The 15,447-nt window shown below is 36.4% G+C and overlaps 1 protein-coding gene across 2 annotated transcripts in view; it reads left to right on the top strand.

The window, feature by feature from the left end:
- Positions 1 to 15,447, top strand: part of HECTD2 (HECT domain E3 ubiquitin protein ligase 2) — a 112,046-nt gene that overhangs the window by 51,656 nt on the left and 44,943 nt on the right. For both annotated transcript variants that reach the window (XM_030809272.1, XM_030809271.1), the window contains exons 3-5: positions 6,378 to 6,516; positions 7,218 to 7,320; positions 8,058 to 8,147. In XM_030809272.1, the coding sequence (XP_030665132.1) occupies positions 6,378 to 6,516; positions 7,218 to 7,320; positions 8,058 to 8,147 (332 nt within the window). The remainder of the gene's footprint in view (positions 1 to 6,377; positions 6,517 to 7,217; positions 7,321 to 8,057; positions 8,148 to 15,447) is intronic.

Genomic DNA, 15,447 nt, shown 5'->3' with positions numbered 1-15,447 from the left:
AGAAAAACTGGTAGACCTGAATGCAGAAACAAAAAAATCCACAATTAGGTATTGAAGTCTCCAACTATAAGTGTATATTTGATGGAACTAGCTAGAAAATCAACAAGTATGTAGAATATAGAATAACTCAGTGCCACCATCAACCAACAGCATATTTATAGCACGCTCTACCCAACAACAGAATACATGTGACATTTCAACTGCCAGTGGGACATATAGCAAAATGGATCATATTCTGGGCCATAAAACAACTGAAATTTTAAAGAATTGAGATAATGTAAAGTGTGTTTTCTGACTGTAGTCAAATTAGAAATCAGTAACAGAAAATAACAGGAGCATCTCCAAAATACTTGGAAATTAAGCAACTTCCAAATAATTCATTGGTCAAAGATGAAGTCTCAAGGGAGGTTAAAAAATGGATGAGATGGAATGAAAATAAAAACATAATACAACATATCAAAATTTGTGGGATACTGCTATAGCAGTGCTGAGAGGGAAATTTATAGCAGTCATTCATACATTAGAAAGGCGGAAAGTTTTTTTTTAATACTTTAAGTTATAGGGTACATGTGCACAACGTGCAGGTTTGTTACATATGTATACATGTGCCATGTTGGTGTGCTGCACCCATTGACTCCTCATTTACATTAAGTATATCTCCTAATGCTATCCCTCTCCCCTCCCCCCACCCCACAACAGGCCCTGGTGTGTGATGTTCCCCTTCCTGTCTACAAGTGTTCTCATTGTTTAGTTCCCACCTATGACTGAGAACATGCGATGTTTGGTTTTTTGTCCTTGTGATAGTTTGCTGAGAATGATGGTTTCCAGGTTCATCTATGGCCCTACAAAGGACATGAACTCATCCTTTTTTATGGCTGCATAGTATTCCATGGTGTATATGTGCCACATTTTCTTAATCCAGTCTTTCTTTGATGGAGTTAGTTCCAGGTCTTTGCTATTGTGAATAGTGCCACAGTAAGCATACGTGTGCACGTGTCTTTATAGCAGCATGATTTAAAATCCTTTGGGTATATACCCAGTAATGGGATGGCTGGGTCAAATGGTATTTCTAGTTCTAGATCGTTGAGGAATTGCTACACTGTCTTCCACAATGGTTGAACTAGTTTACGCTCCCACCAGCAGTGTAAAAATGTTCCTATTTCTCCACATCCTCTCCAGCACCTGTTGTTCCCTGACTTTTTAATGATGGCCATTCTAACTGGTGTGAGATGGTATCCCATTGTGGTTTTGATTTTCATGTGTCTGTTGGCTGCATAAATGTCTTCTTTTGAGAAGTGTCTGTTCATATCCCTCGCCCACTTGTTGATGGGGTTGTTTGTTTTTTTTCTTGTAAATTTGTTTGAGTTCTTTGTAAATTCTGGATATTACCCCTTTGTCAGATGAGTAGATTCCAAAAATGTTCTCCCATTCTGTAGGTTTCCTGTTCACTCTGATGGTAGTTTCTTTTGCTATGCAGAAGCTCTTTAGTTTGATTAGATCCCATTTGTCAATTTTGGCTTTTGTTGCCATTGCTTTTGGTGTTTTAGACACGAAGTCCTTGCCCATGCCTATGTCCTGAATGGTATTGCCTGTGTTTTCTTCTAGGGTTTTTATGGTTTTAGGTCTAACATTTAAGTCTTTAATCCACCTTGAATTAATTTTTGTATAAGGTGTAAGGAAGGGATCCAGTTTCAGCTTTCTACATATGGCTAGCCAGTTTTCCCAGCACCATTTATTAAATAGGGAATCCTTTCCCCATTGCTTGTTTTTGTCAGGTTTGTCAAAGATCAGATAGTTGTAGATGTGTGGTATTATTTCTGAGAGCTCTATTCTGTTGCATTGGTCTATATCTCTGTTTTGGTACCAGTACCATGCTGTTTTGGTTACTGTAGACTTGTAGTATAGTTTGAAGTCAGGTAGTGTGATGCCTCCAGCTTTGTTCTTTTGGCTTAGGATTGACTTGGCAATGCGGGCTCTTTTTTGGTTCCATATGAACTTTAAAGTAGTTTTTTCCAATTCTGTGAAGAAAGCCATTGGTAGCTTGATGGGGATGGCATTGAATCTATAAATTACCTTGGGCAGTATGGCCGTTTTCATGATATTGATTCTTCCTATCCATGATCATGGAATGTTCTTCCATTTGTTTATGTCCTCTTTTATTTCGTTAAGCAGTGGTTTGTAGTTCTTCTTGAAGAGTTCCTTCACATCCCTTGTAAGTTGGATTCCTAGGTATTTTATTCTCTTTGAAGCAATTGTGAATGGGAATTCACTCATGATTTGGCTCTCTGTTTGTCTGTTATTGGTGTATAAGAATGCTTGTGATTTTTGCACATTGATTTTGCACACATTCTGAGACTTTGCTGAAGTTCCTTATCAGCTTAAGGAGATTTTGGGCTGAGACGATGGGGTTTTCTAAATGTACAATCATGTCATCTGCAAACACGGACAATTTGACTTCTTCTTTTCCTAATTGAATACCCTTTATTTCTTTCTCCTGCCTGATTGCCCTGGCCAGAACTTCCAACACTATGTTGAATGGGAGTGCTAAGAGAGAGGGCATCCCTCTCTTGTGCCAGTTTTCAAAGGGAATGCTTCCAGCTTTTGCCCATTCAGTATGATATTGGCTGTGGGTTTGTCATAGATAGCTCTTATTATTTTGAGATACATCGAAAAGGGGGGAAGTTTCAAAACAAATATCTAAGCCTTTAGCGCACGGACGTAGGAAAAGAAGAGAAAGTCAACCCAAAGCAAGCAGGAAGGAGGAAATATAAAATCAGCAAAACTGAAAACAGAAAAATTGAGAAAATCAATGAAACAGAGATGACTCTTTGATAAGATCAATAAAATTGATAAACCTCTAGGAAGACTGATAAAAAAAGGTAGATTATCAGTATCATAAATGAAATAGGAGATATTACAACAGACCCTGTAAACATCAGAAAAGATAATAAGGGAATACTACAAACAACTCTACACACAGAAATTACAGATGAAGTGGACCAATTCATCAAAAAACAAAAGCTATTGCAGCTCATCCAGTTTGAAATAGTTAATTTGCCTAGTTTTATAACCACTAAGGATTTCTAGTTTTAAAACTTTAAAAAAGGAATATTCACGTCCGGATGGTCTCACAGGATAATTCTACCAAATGTTTAAAGAATTAACACCATTTCTTTACAGTCTCTACCAGAAAATAGACAAAAAGGGAACACTTATTTTTCATTTTACAAAGGTGGTATTACACTGATAACAAAACCAGACAAAGATAGTTTAAAAAAAAAAAGAAAAAGAAAATTACAGATCAATATCCCTCATGAATATAGATGGCAGAAGTCCTTAACAAAATATTAGCAAATAAAATTCAGCAATACATAAAAAGAGTTATACACCATGACCAAAAGGTCACTCCAGGGATGCTAGATGGTTCAGTTTTAAAAATATCAATTAATGTAATCTACCATACTAACATGTTTTAGAATGATTCCATGCAGTAAAATAATTTGACAAAATCCAACACCTATTCATAATGAAAAAAATTAAAACTCCCAGAAAAATAGGAAAAGAGACTATTTTCTTTTACTTGATAAACAACATCTAGAAAAAACCTGCAATTAACATTTTATGTAGTTGTGAAAGACTGAATGCTTTTACCTTAAGTTTGGGAACAAGGCAAGGATGTCTGCTCTTAGCACTCTTATTCAACATGCTAAGAATCAAAGGGAGTACCCTTATATTGGTAAAGCTTACCCTTTTTCTTAATGGCTAAAGATTTAGTGCTTTCCCTTTTAATAGTGGGAATAATGCACGGATGTTTGCTCTTACTCTTACTCATCTCAGTGCTGCAAATTTTAGCCAATACAAGAAGGCAAAAAGAAGAAAAAAGACATACATACACATTAGAAAATAAGAAATAAGACTTTTCCCTATTTGCAGATGGCATAATTGTCTATGCAAAAAAAAAAAAAATGAACTCTCAAAAAAAAAAAAAAACTTCCTAGAATTAATAAGTGAGTTCAGTAAGGTTGAAGAATACAAGATAAATATACAAAAATCAGTTATATTTCTTTATGTTAACAGTGAACACATGGACACTAAAATAAAAATGCTATCATTTGTAATCACTTAGAATAAAAGGTTTAAATCTAGCAAACATTACAGAATATGTATGCTTAAAATTATACCATGCTAGTGAAAGAAATTAAGATCTAAGTAAGTGTAAAGGCATACTGTGTTCATGGATTAGAACACTTACTGTAGTAAAGATGCCAGTTCTCCCCGAATTGATACAAAAAGGAATTTTGTGTATTTCCTGTCAAAATTCCCGTAAGTTTTTTGTTGTTGATATAGATAAAGAGTATTTTCAAATTTACCTGGAAAGGTGGAAGAACTGGAATGGCTAAAACTTTTTTAAAAGAAGAAGAAAGTTGAAAGAATCAGTCTACCTGATTTTTATTACATAGCTACAATAATCATACTGAGATAACCGTGGAGGAAGAGATACGAGGATTGATAGAATAGAGGGCCCAGAAATAGATCTACACAAATATGCCGAGTTGTAATTTGACAAAGGTGCAAAAGCAATTCAATGGAGGAAAAATAACCTTTTCAATAAATGGTGCCAGAGTGCTTGGACATCTATATACAAAAAATAATAAACATTAACCCCAAACTCACACCTTATACAAAAATTAAGTTAAAATGGATAATGGACCTAAATGTTAAATTATTGGACTTTTAGAAAAAAATAAAACAATCTTTGGGCTCTAGAACTAGAAAATAGTTCTTAGACTTGACACCGAAAGTACAATCCATAAGAGAAAAATTTATCAATTTGACTTCATCAAAATTTAAAAGTTTTGCTCTGAGAAAGACCCTGTGCAGAGGATGAAAAGACAGGCTACAAAGTGGAGAAAACATTTGCAAGCTATTTTAGTGACAAGGGACTATTATCTAAACTATATAAGGAACTTTCAGTACTTAACAGCAGAAAAGTAATCCAGTCAGAACACAGGCAAAAGATGTAAAGAGACATTTCACTGAAGATATATGGATGGAAAATAAGCACATTAAAAGCTGTTCAACCTCATTAACCGATAGGAAAATGAAAATTAAAATCACACAGAAATATTACACAACTATCAAAAATAGTGACAACACCAAACGCTGGTGAGTTTGTAGAGAAACTGGATCACTAATATATTGCTGGTGGGAATGTGAAATGGTACAGCCACTCTGGAAAACAAGTTTGGTAGTCTGTTAAAAAACTAAACGTGCAACTGCCATATATTTACCTCAAAGAAATGAGGAATTATTTTACCCAATAACCTCTACACAAATGTTTCTAGCAGCTTTATTTACAATAACCTAAAAACAGATGTCCTTCAATGGTTGAATAGTTAACCATATAGTGGTACACCCAAATAGTGGAATACTATTCAGCAATAAAAATGAATGAACTATCTGTATATGCAACAACTTGGATGAATCTCCAGAAAATTATGCTAACTAAAAGCCAGTATGAAAAGGTTACATAGGTGTGATTTCTTTCATATAACATTCTTGAAATGACAACAGTTTATAAGTGGAGAATCTAATAATGCACTTTTCTGTTTCCAGAAATGAAAATTAAAAGACTTACAGAGGACGTAAGTGCATATACAGTCATGACATTTCAATCAAGAATAGACCACATATGTGACAGTGGTCCCCTAGATTATACTATTATATTTTTACTATACCTTTTCTGTGTTTACATGTGTTTAAATAAGCAAATGCTTATCATTGTATTACAGTTGTCTACAGTATTCTGTACAATCAAATGCTATACAGATATGTAGCCTGGGAGCAATAGGCTATATTATATAGCCTAGGTGTGTAGTGTGTAGTAGGCTATACCATCTAGGTTTGTGTAAGTACATTGTATGATGTTCACACAGTGACAGAATTGCCTACTGGCATGTTTCTTAGAATGTGTCTCCATCATTAAGCAATGTGTGACTGTGTTCAAAAAGCTAATAAACATTAAAAACATTGAGCCTCATTGAAATATCCCCAGAAAGATGACTTTTGGGAAGAGGGGAGAGGAAAGAAATGCTAAATTACATTAACAAACAATTTTGAGGGGGAAGGGAAAAAGGGAAGAAGCTCTATATTAAGTATGCACATCCATGTAAGATACAGCCTAATATGTGTTGTGAGTGAAGTGGGGGAATAAGCCCTCCAGTAAATGTCCTTCACGATGGTTGGTTTTTCTTTAATCTCAAAATGAATGTGATACAAAATAATTCGTTTTCTGTTCGTGTTGAATTAATCTTGTATTTTATAATTTGGAAAAGTTTAATGATTCATTATTTTGAATGTGTTTTTATACTTCACAGTGAGAGACCAACCACCAATTTGCCTTGATGTTAGACAAAAACAGCGTACATCTATGGATGCATCATCATCCGAAATGAAGGTCCCAGTCCTTCCAGAACCTATTCTTCCTATCCAGCCCAAAACTGTGAAAGACTTTCAGTAAGTTTCAGCTCACTATTATATGTAAATGTATAGTCATCTGCATGTCAGCACTTTACATAATTTAATATCTTTATTTGAGAAATTAACTTTTGGATCATTGTAAGGTATTAGCCAAGAGGACCTCAAAAGACTATATGTCTCAAGTTGAACGTGAAAGAAAACAAATATACGTATAATAGGAAGAGTTCGATAGGCTGCAGCAAAATAAAGGAACACTAAGTAAGAGTCTATGAGTCAAAACAGGCAAAAAGAGATAAAGGTGGTAATTAAATAATAGACTGTTACCATTTTAAAAAATAGGAGTTCATTTATGATGTGACACATACTATAAAAGTTATGTCACCATTCAAAAAATGCAGATGCATATTTGAAGGACTAAGTGGGAATGATAAAGATAGAATGTAAACAAAGTCTCCAGAAGTTTAGCTATGAAGGGAAGGAAAGAGTGATAATTGAAAGAGACATGTTAAGGATGATCTTTTTTAAAAATAAGTAAATGGGAAAGTTGAAGCTAAATTAATATCTTAATCCAATTAAGAATTATAAATCCATAAACTATATTAACTGGGACATATTTCTTTATTTGGTTTCAGTATTTCGTATTGCATGTTTGGTGACATTTATTAAAAAGTAATGCTAGTTTATCTGAATAATATTTCTCTATATATATATATATGGTTAATGTGTTTTCATTTTAGGGAAGATGTAGAAAAAGTTAAGTCATCAGGAGATTGGAAAGCAGTACATGATTTTTATCTAACAACATTTGATTCTTTCCCAGAATTAAATGCTGCATTTAAGGTAATTATACATAAAACACATTTTTCATTTCACTTTTAGTTTTAAATTTTCCAAAAATGATAAATTTACCTCATTTTCTACCCAATATTGATTTAAACATGCATATATTATGTATTGATTTCAGAAATTATACAATACATACAATTATGTAATATTACAAATATTATATAAGTATATGGGTTTTTCTGGGGGGTGTTGTTTTGTTTTGTTTTGAGATGGAGTCTCACTCTGTTGCCCAGGCTGGAATGCAGTGGTGCAATCTCAGCTCACTGCAACCTCTGCCTCCTGGGTTCACGCAATTCTTGTGCCTCAGCCTCCTGAGTAGCTGGGATTACAGGTACCTGCCACCACACTGGCTAATTTTTGTATTTTTAGTAGAAACAGGGTTTCACCATGTTGGCCAGGCTGGTCTCGAACTCCCGAACTCAGGTGATCCTCCCATGTCAGCCTCCCAAAGTGCTGGGATTACAGATATAAGCCACCACACCCAGCCCTTAAATATTGTTTTTACTTGCTCTAATGTTCATGTTTAACTCCATTCCTTCACTTTTAAAAAAGAAAGTTATTAAAATAATCTTTGTACATTTCTTTTTATTTTCAGAAATTTGCCCTAACAGTTCTTTTTTATTATCAGACTAAAAAATCATCAAAATTATGAAGGAATAGTGTGGTTCAAATTTTACTAAGAATAGTCTTTAAAATGTTGAATATACTTAATTCTTAAATTGAATTTGCAGAAAGATGCCACTGCCTCATTTAACACCATTGAAGACTCTGGGATTAATGCTAAATTTGTGAATGCTGTGTATGATACCTTACTTAATACTGTAAGTATTATGACATGCAAGTAATATTATTCTGTGTCTCTTCTGTATTTCAAAAGCAGCCACACAAATATTGTAAAAATCACCTTATAATTACCTTGGAAACTCTGATACAATTTTATAGTAAATGTAGCTGGAATTCTCAGAAAGTTAGATTATTTTATTCTTTTATTTTTTAATTATGAATTAAGCAGCAAATACTTTTACATCCAATCCTTTTTTAGAAAGACTTGCTAAAATCATGCTTTACTTACTCAGCAAAAGGAGGTAAGTTATTTAATTATATTGGAATTGCACTGAATCTGTAGATCAGTGGTTCTTAAACATTAGCCTGTATCAGAATCACAAGAAGGGCTTGTTAAAATACAGAATTTCAGATTCATTAGGTCTTGGGTGAAGCCCAAGAATTTTCATTTGTAACAAGTTCCCAGGATATGTTGATTTATGAGTTCATTTATGATGTGACACATATTATAAAAGTTATGTCACCATTCAAAAAATCCAGATGCATATTTGAAGGACTAAGTGGGAATGATAAAGACAGAATGTAAACAAAGTCTCCAGAAGTTTAGCTATGAAGTGAAGGAAAGAGTGATAATTGAAAGAGACATGTTAAGAATGACCACATTTTGAGAACCATACTGCTATAGATCAATTTGTGAAAAATTGACATCTTTTCAATCCATAAGCATACCGTATCCTTTTAGGTACCTAGGTCTTCTTTAATTTCTCTTGGTAATGTTTTGTAGTTTTCTGGGTAGAGGTGTTACACATTTCTCATTACATGTATTTCTAGGTACTTCGTTTTTTTAATCCTATTATAATTTTATTTTCCAATTGTGACTAATATATGGAAATACTTTCATATATTTATCTTTATCTAAATACAGTTGACCCTTGAACAATGTGAGGTTTAGGGGCGCAAACCCCCCATGCAGTAAAAAAAACATCTGTGTATAACTTTTGACTCCCCAGAAGCTTAACTACTAATAACCTGTTGTTGACCAGAAGTCTTACTGATAACATAAACAGTCAATTAACATATATTTTATGTTATAAGTATTGTATACTATATTGTTACAATAAAGTAAGCTAAGGAAAAGGCAATGTTATTAAGAAAAAATAAGGAAGATAAAATATATTTACTATCTATTAAGTGGAAGTGGACTATCATAAAGGTCTTCATCCTTATTGAGTAGGCTGAGGAAGAGGAGGGGTTGGTCTTGCTGTCTTAGGTGGCAGAGGTGAAAGAAAATAATGTATATAAGCAGGCTTGCACAATTCAAACCTGTATTCAAGAGTCAACTGTACTTTGCTATATTCATCCATTAATTCTAATAGTACATCAGTAAATTAACTTGGATTTTCTGTGTACACAATCTTGTCATTTGTGAAAAAGGAGAGTTTTATCTCCTTCTAATCCTGTATCTTATATGGATGTATGTATGTGTTTGCATTGACTGGGACCTCTTTCACAATTGTGAATAAAAGAAGTAATAGCAGACCTCTTTGTCTTATTCCCAATATGAGTACTTCACTATTAAATATAAACGTCCTTTGTCATTGGAGAAATGAAAATAACATTACACATCCATCAAAATTAATAAAATTGTTTCAAAAACCTTACCAAGTATTGGCAATATTGTGGAACAGTTGGAACTTTCATCCCTTGATGATGTAAGTATAAATTGGTACAACCACTTTGGAAAAATACTTCGCGTGATCTCTTAACATGAAGCATATGCATATTCTGTAACCCAACAATTCCATTCCTAGGTACACTTCTCTGAACTTGATTTTTTCTTGACATTTTAATTTCTTTTGAATTTAAGTCGTTTTTTGCAAAATAGGAAATAGAATTAACCTAAGGCAATCTAGTCCTCGAGGGATCCAGGCTGAGTCTTATGATCTTCAGCAGAATGACATCATAATGCAAGGTGCTAGCAATAGTGTGTAAATTCTAAATAATAACCAATTCCCTACATTTTTTATTAGGAAACAGGCAAAAGTCCAATTCTTAAGGGGATGACATACAAAACATCTTAATCTACAAAGGCCAGAATAGCCCAGTTATATACTGAACAACCTATTGGTGAACCAAATCAGAGCTGGCCAAGGATTGGTAAATAGAGAAGGTGTTTACATTTTGAACACTTGCTCTGTGGCTTAAAAAATTCCTGGTTGCTGTCAGAAAGCAAGTAAAAAATATTGCAGATGGACCCACCCTGATACTTGATTTTACCAAGGTCTTTCACTGGAACATGACATTAGAGATAAGTATAGGTATAAGATAATTATCCCTTGTCTCACTGTGTTGCCCAGGATGGTCTCAGACTCCTGGCCTCAAGCAGTCCTCCTGCCTTGGCCTCCCAAAGTGTTGGGATTATAGGTGTCAGCCACCGAGACTGGCCAGGAGAGCTTTCTTTAAACTAAAGGTCAATGTAGCCATCATCTGTGCTGCAGAGCCTTGAGTATTTCTCTTTACTATTGGAGATTCTGGTAGCCAGGTTGGTACTGGATGCCATCATAACATACTGACACAGCTACAGTTGGAGCACACACCATGCTACGTCTGCACCAAAGGCTTGGCCATGGTTGGCCCGAGGCCCCATGACACAGCCCACCTCACAGCCACTCAGCCTACCCCAGCATGGACCAGTCCTCTCTGAGTTCTTTTGACTTAGAATATTAATGTTATATACGTTAAAAAATTAAATATACAGATATGAGGGAAAAAACCCTAAAATGGAATACAAACAGAAAATAAACCTAACTGTATTTTGAATGAATACTATAACCATATTTTCCAAAACTCACTAAAAAACATTCATACATAGTACTTTAACTATATAATCCTAACTAAGAAAACACACACAAAGACTGTAAACAAATCTTTAACTTTTAGTAGTTTGGGTTTTTTTCCCCCCTCGGGGGTATAGACAAATAATTCTGAAATTACATTCTATGTATTGTTGAACTAAACAAATGAGAAAATATATCAATGTTGCTGGGAGTCAGGTTTCTCATTTTAGAAAAGGGAGATAGAAATATGGGATGAGGGAGGCTAAAAACAGTTTTGGGAATTGAATTAGAATTGGAGGCATTGTAATGATCTCATGGTTTTTAATAGATGTAGATACATGTGTGTGCATGCGAGTGTGTATGTTCTAGCCCTGTGCACTGAAAGGGTCTACAGCAATAACATCCCTTCACTATACTGAGCACTTCACTATACTTATCTTGGTTTCTAAATACCATGTCACACTAAAAGAACCACAGCTCCCTAGAGAAATGGCTAATTCTACGACCAAGGCAGGGAAAGTACCAAATGAACCTGGATCATCTAGTATCTCACCATTAATTATGATGTTAGCTGTAGGGTTTTTTTTTTTAGATGTTCTTTATCAAGTTGAGGAAGTTCTCTATTTCTTGTTCACTGATAATTTTTGTCATGAATGGGTATTGGATTTCATCAACTGTTTCTTTTGCATCTGTTGCTATGATCACATGATTTTTCTTTTTTAGCTTGTTAATGTGATGAATTACATTAGTTGATTTTCAGGTGTTGAACCAGACTTGCATAACATGAAATAAATCACACTTGGTTGTGTTGTATAATTCTTTTTATGTATTTTTGGTTCAATTTGCTAATATTTTGTTGAGGATTTTTTTGCATCTATGTTCATAAGAGGTATTGATCTATACTTTTCTGTTCTTGTAATATCTTTCTCTTTTGAGTATTAGGTTAATGCTGGCCTCACAGAAGGACTTAGAAAGTATTCTCTCTGCTTCTATTTTCTGGAAGAAATTTTAAAGAATTGGTATCATTTATTTTTTAAATATTTGGTAGAATTTACCATTAAAGCCATCTGAGCCTGGTGCTTTCTGTTTTAGAAAGTTAACAATTATTGATTCTGTTCCTTTAATAGACACAGGCTTATTCAGATTATCTGTTTCTCATATTAATTTTGGTAGATTGTGTTTTTCAGTAACATATCTAGGTTATCAAATTTGTGAGCATAGAGTTGTTCATAATAGTCATAAATTATCCTTTTAATGTCTACAGAATCAGTGTGAGAATGATCTTTCGTTTAGTAATTAGTGTGTTCTCACTTCCTTTTGTGATTAGTCTGGCTAGAGGCCTATCACTTTTATTGTTCTCTTCAAAAAAATCAGCATTTTGTTGTGTTGATTTTCCCTGTTCCCTTTTTTAAGTTTCATTGACTTCTTCTCTAATTTTTATATCTTGTCTTCTACTTACCTTGGATTTAATTTGCTCTTTTGTTTTAGTTTCCTAAGGTGGACACTTAAATGATTAATTTCAGATTTTTTTGCTAATATATTCATTCAGTGCTATACATTTCCCTCTAAACACTGCTTTTGCTGTATCTCACAAATTTTGATAGGTTGTATTTTTCATTTGTTTTCCAAAGGTAAACATAGGCTTACCATATGATCCCTCACTTACACTCAGATATATTTACCCAAATGAGTTAACAATTTATGTTCACCCAAAAACTGGCACACAAATGGTTACAGCAGCCTTATTAATAATTACCAAAAATGCTGCCGGTCTCAACCTGTAATCCAGCACTTGGAGCGAGGGGGATAGAGTCAGGAATTGAACATCTGTAACAGGTGAAACCCTTACTAAAATACAAAAATTAGCCGTGTTGGGCGCTGTAGTCCAGTACTCGGGGTGAGGCAGGAGAATGGGTGAACCCGGAGCGGAGCTGCAGTGAGCCGAGATCGCGCACTGCACTCCAGCTGGGGACAGAGAACTCTCAAAAAAAAAAAAAAAAAAAAAAAAAAAAAAAAAAAAAATTACCAAAAATGTCCTTCCATAGGTGAAGGGATAAACAAACTGTGGTACATTCCATATCATGGAAATTATTCAGTGATAAGAAGAAATGAGATACCAAGTCACAAAAAGACATGGAGAAACCTTAAATACATATTGCTAAGTGAAGGAAGCTAGTCTTAAAAGGCTGTTAAAAATAACAGTAATGGAGATTTGGAGCCAAGATGGCCAACTAGATGCAGCCAGGAGGAACATCTGCCACGGAGAGACTGGACATCAGGAAGACTGGCACACTCCAAGCAGATCTTCAGAGAGAAGGCATTGAGATTGGACAGATGGAGGACACAGAAGCTGGGCTGAAGGGAGCTGGGAAACCTGGGTGGGGCTACCAAGTAATGGGATTCATTCATGACCCCCAGCAGCTCCTGTGGAAAGGGTGAGTTGAACAGGCAAGGAGCAGCCTACTTTTGCCACGGACCTCCGGAATCCTGGCAACAGGAGATTCCATGACCCCCATGGACACTTGAGCTGGCAGGGTGAACTGCTTACACATGTGGGAGGGGTAGGACTCCAGCCTGTGTGGCGCCCAGATGGTTTGGTATGGATGCAGTGGAGCATGACCAGGGATTCTCATCCCTCAAGGCACACTGTGCTCCTCCTGGAGACTTTAGCCTTGAGAAGACTCAGACCCGGACAGAGTAGGGCAGTCTTGCCTGTGAGATGGTGCCAGACCAATGTGAGTGTCCCCCTGACTGCTGGCCTCTCCCAGGGCCCCAGCCTGGCCACACTCACTTGCAGTGCACCCTCGATGCCCAACCAGGGTACTTCCTGGGGCATAGCTTCTTCACCAGCAGACCGCTCCTGACCATCATAGGGTCCAGCAGAGTGGCCCCCACCAACACACACCAGCCTACCTGCAACCTCCCCGCATCACAACCTCCCCTCCATAGCTTTGCCAGCATGCATTTCTCCACAGCCACCTTCCCATTGCTTTGCCAAGGTTTGCGAGTGAGTGGACCTCACTTCTTCCCACCAGTGTGCGTGCGTATCCCACCATGCTACTGCTGCATGAGTACATGCTGCTGCCCCCACTGGCATGTGGGCACCCGATCATGCCACCATTGCTGCTGCAAAAATGCACACGGACACTAGCAACTTGTCCCCCCCCACCATGCTGACACCACTGCTGGTGCAAATGCATGTGCATAGAATCCAGCATTCCTGCCCCCTACCAGCACCCCACACCTACCACACCACCACTGCTGCCAGCTCAAGAGCATGGAGCAATGCCACAAGCCCACTCCCACTAGTACCTTGCCCCAGCAGATGTGTGTGCATCCCACCACATGGCCCTGAGTGGCTGCTGGCACATGCAAGCAATCATGGATCCAACTGCCACTACCCCAGTCAAGTGTTTTGTCTGACACCACTCATCAGAATGTTATTGCCAGTGGACCAAGAAGACCTCAGCCCTTTTGGCACAGCACGTTCCTAACCTTGAGGGGCCAGAGAACAAAGCCAGGGGCTCGGTACCAGCACCCCACAGAGTTAGAGCATGCAGCCCAGGAGTGCTGAGCTGAGCCTTGGCCCACTAAAATTTTCCAGAAACAAAGCCATTCAACTGAACCGATTTATACCACAATCAAACCCGTAAATGCATCAAAGAAGATAAAAGCAAAAAAAAAAAAAAAAAATCCCATTCAAAGGATAGCAACTCCAGAAACTGAAGGAACGTCAACCCACTCAGATGAGAAAGAACCAGCACAAGAACTCTGGCAACTCAAAAAGCCACGCTAGTTCCCAGCAATGGTTCTTAACCAGGCTGAAATGACAGAAGTAGAATTCAGAATATGGATAGGAACAAAGATGATTGAGATTCAGGAGAAAGTAGAAGCCCAATATAAGGAATCTAAAGAATACAATAAAATAATACAGGAGATAAAAGATGAAATGGTTGTTTTAAGAAAGAACCAAATTTATCTGACAGAGCTGAAAATCTCACTTCACAAATTTTACCCCATCTCTACAAAAAAAAATTTTTTTAAGTTAGCTGGGTGTAGTGGTGCATGCTTATAGTCCCAGGTACTTGGGAGGCTTTAGTGGGAGGATCACTTGAGCCCAGGAGTTCAAAATTATGGTGAGCTATGATTGCACCACCACACTGCAGCCTGAACGACAGAGTTAGACACTGTCTCACTCAAAAAAAAAAAAAAAATTCATAGTACAGTTGCAAACATTAACAGCAGAATTGACCAAGCTAAAGAAAGAATTTCAGAGCTCAAAGACTGATTCTCCTAAATAGCTCAGTCAGACAAAAATAAAAAATAATAAACAAAGGCTCCAAGAAATATGGGATTATGTGAAGAGACCAAATCTACAACTCATTGACATCTCAGAAAGAGAGGGAGAGAAAGCAAGCAATTTGGAAAGCGTATTTGAGGATATCATCCATGAATATTTCCCCAGCCTCACTAGAGAAGCCAACATTCAAATTCAGGAAAT

This window comes from Nomascus leucogenys, chromosome 3 (assembly GCF_006542625.1).
Source record: "Nomascus leucogenys isolate Asia chromosome 3, Asia_NLE_v1, whole genome shotgun sequence".
Lineage (NCBI taxonomy): Eukaryota > Metazoa > Chordata > Mammalia > Primates > Hylobatidae > Nomascus > Nomascus leucogenys.
Note: the sequence above shows the minus strand (reverse complement) of the source record. Positions and strands in the feature narration are given on the sequence as shown.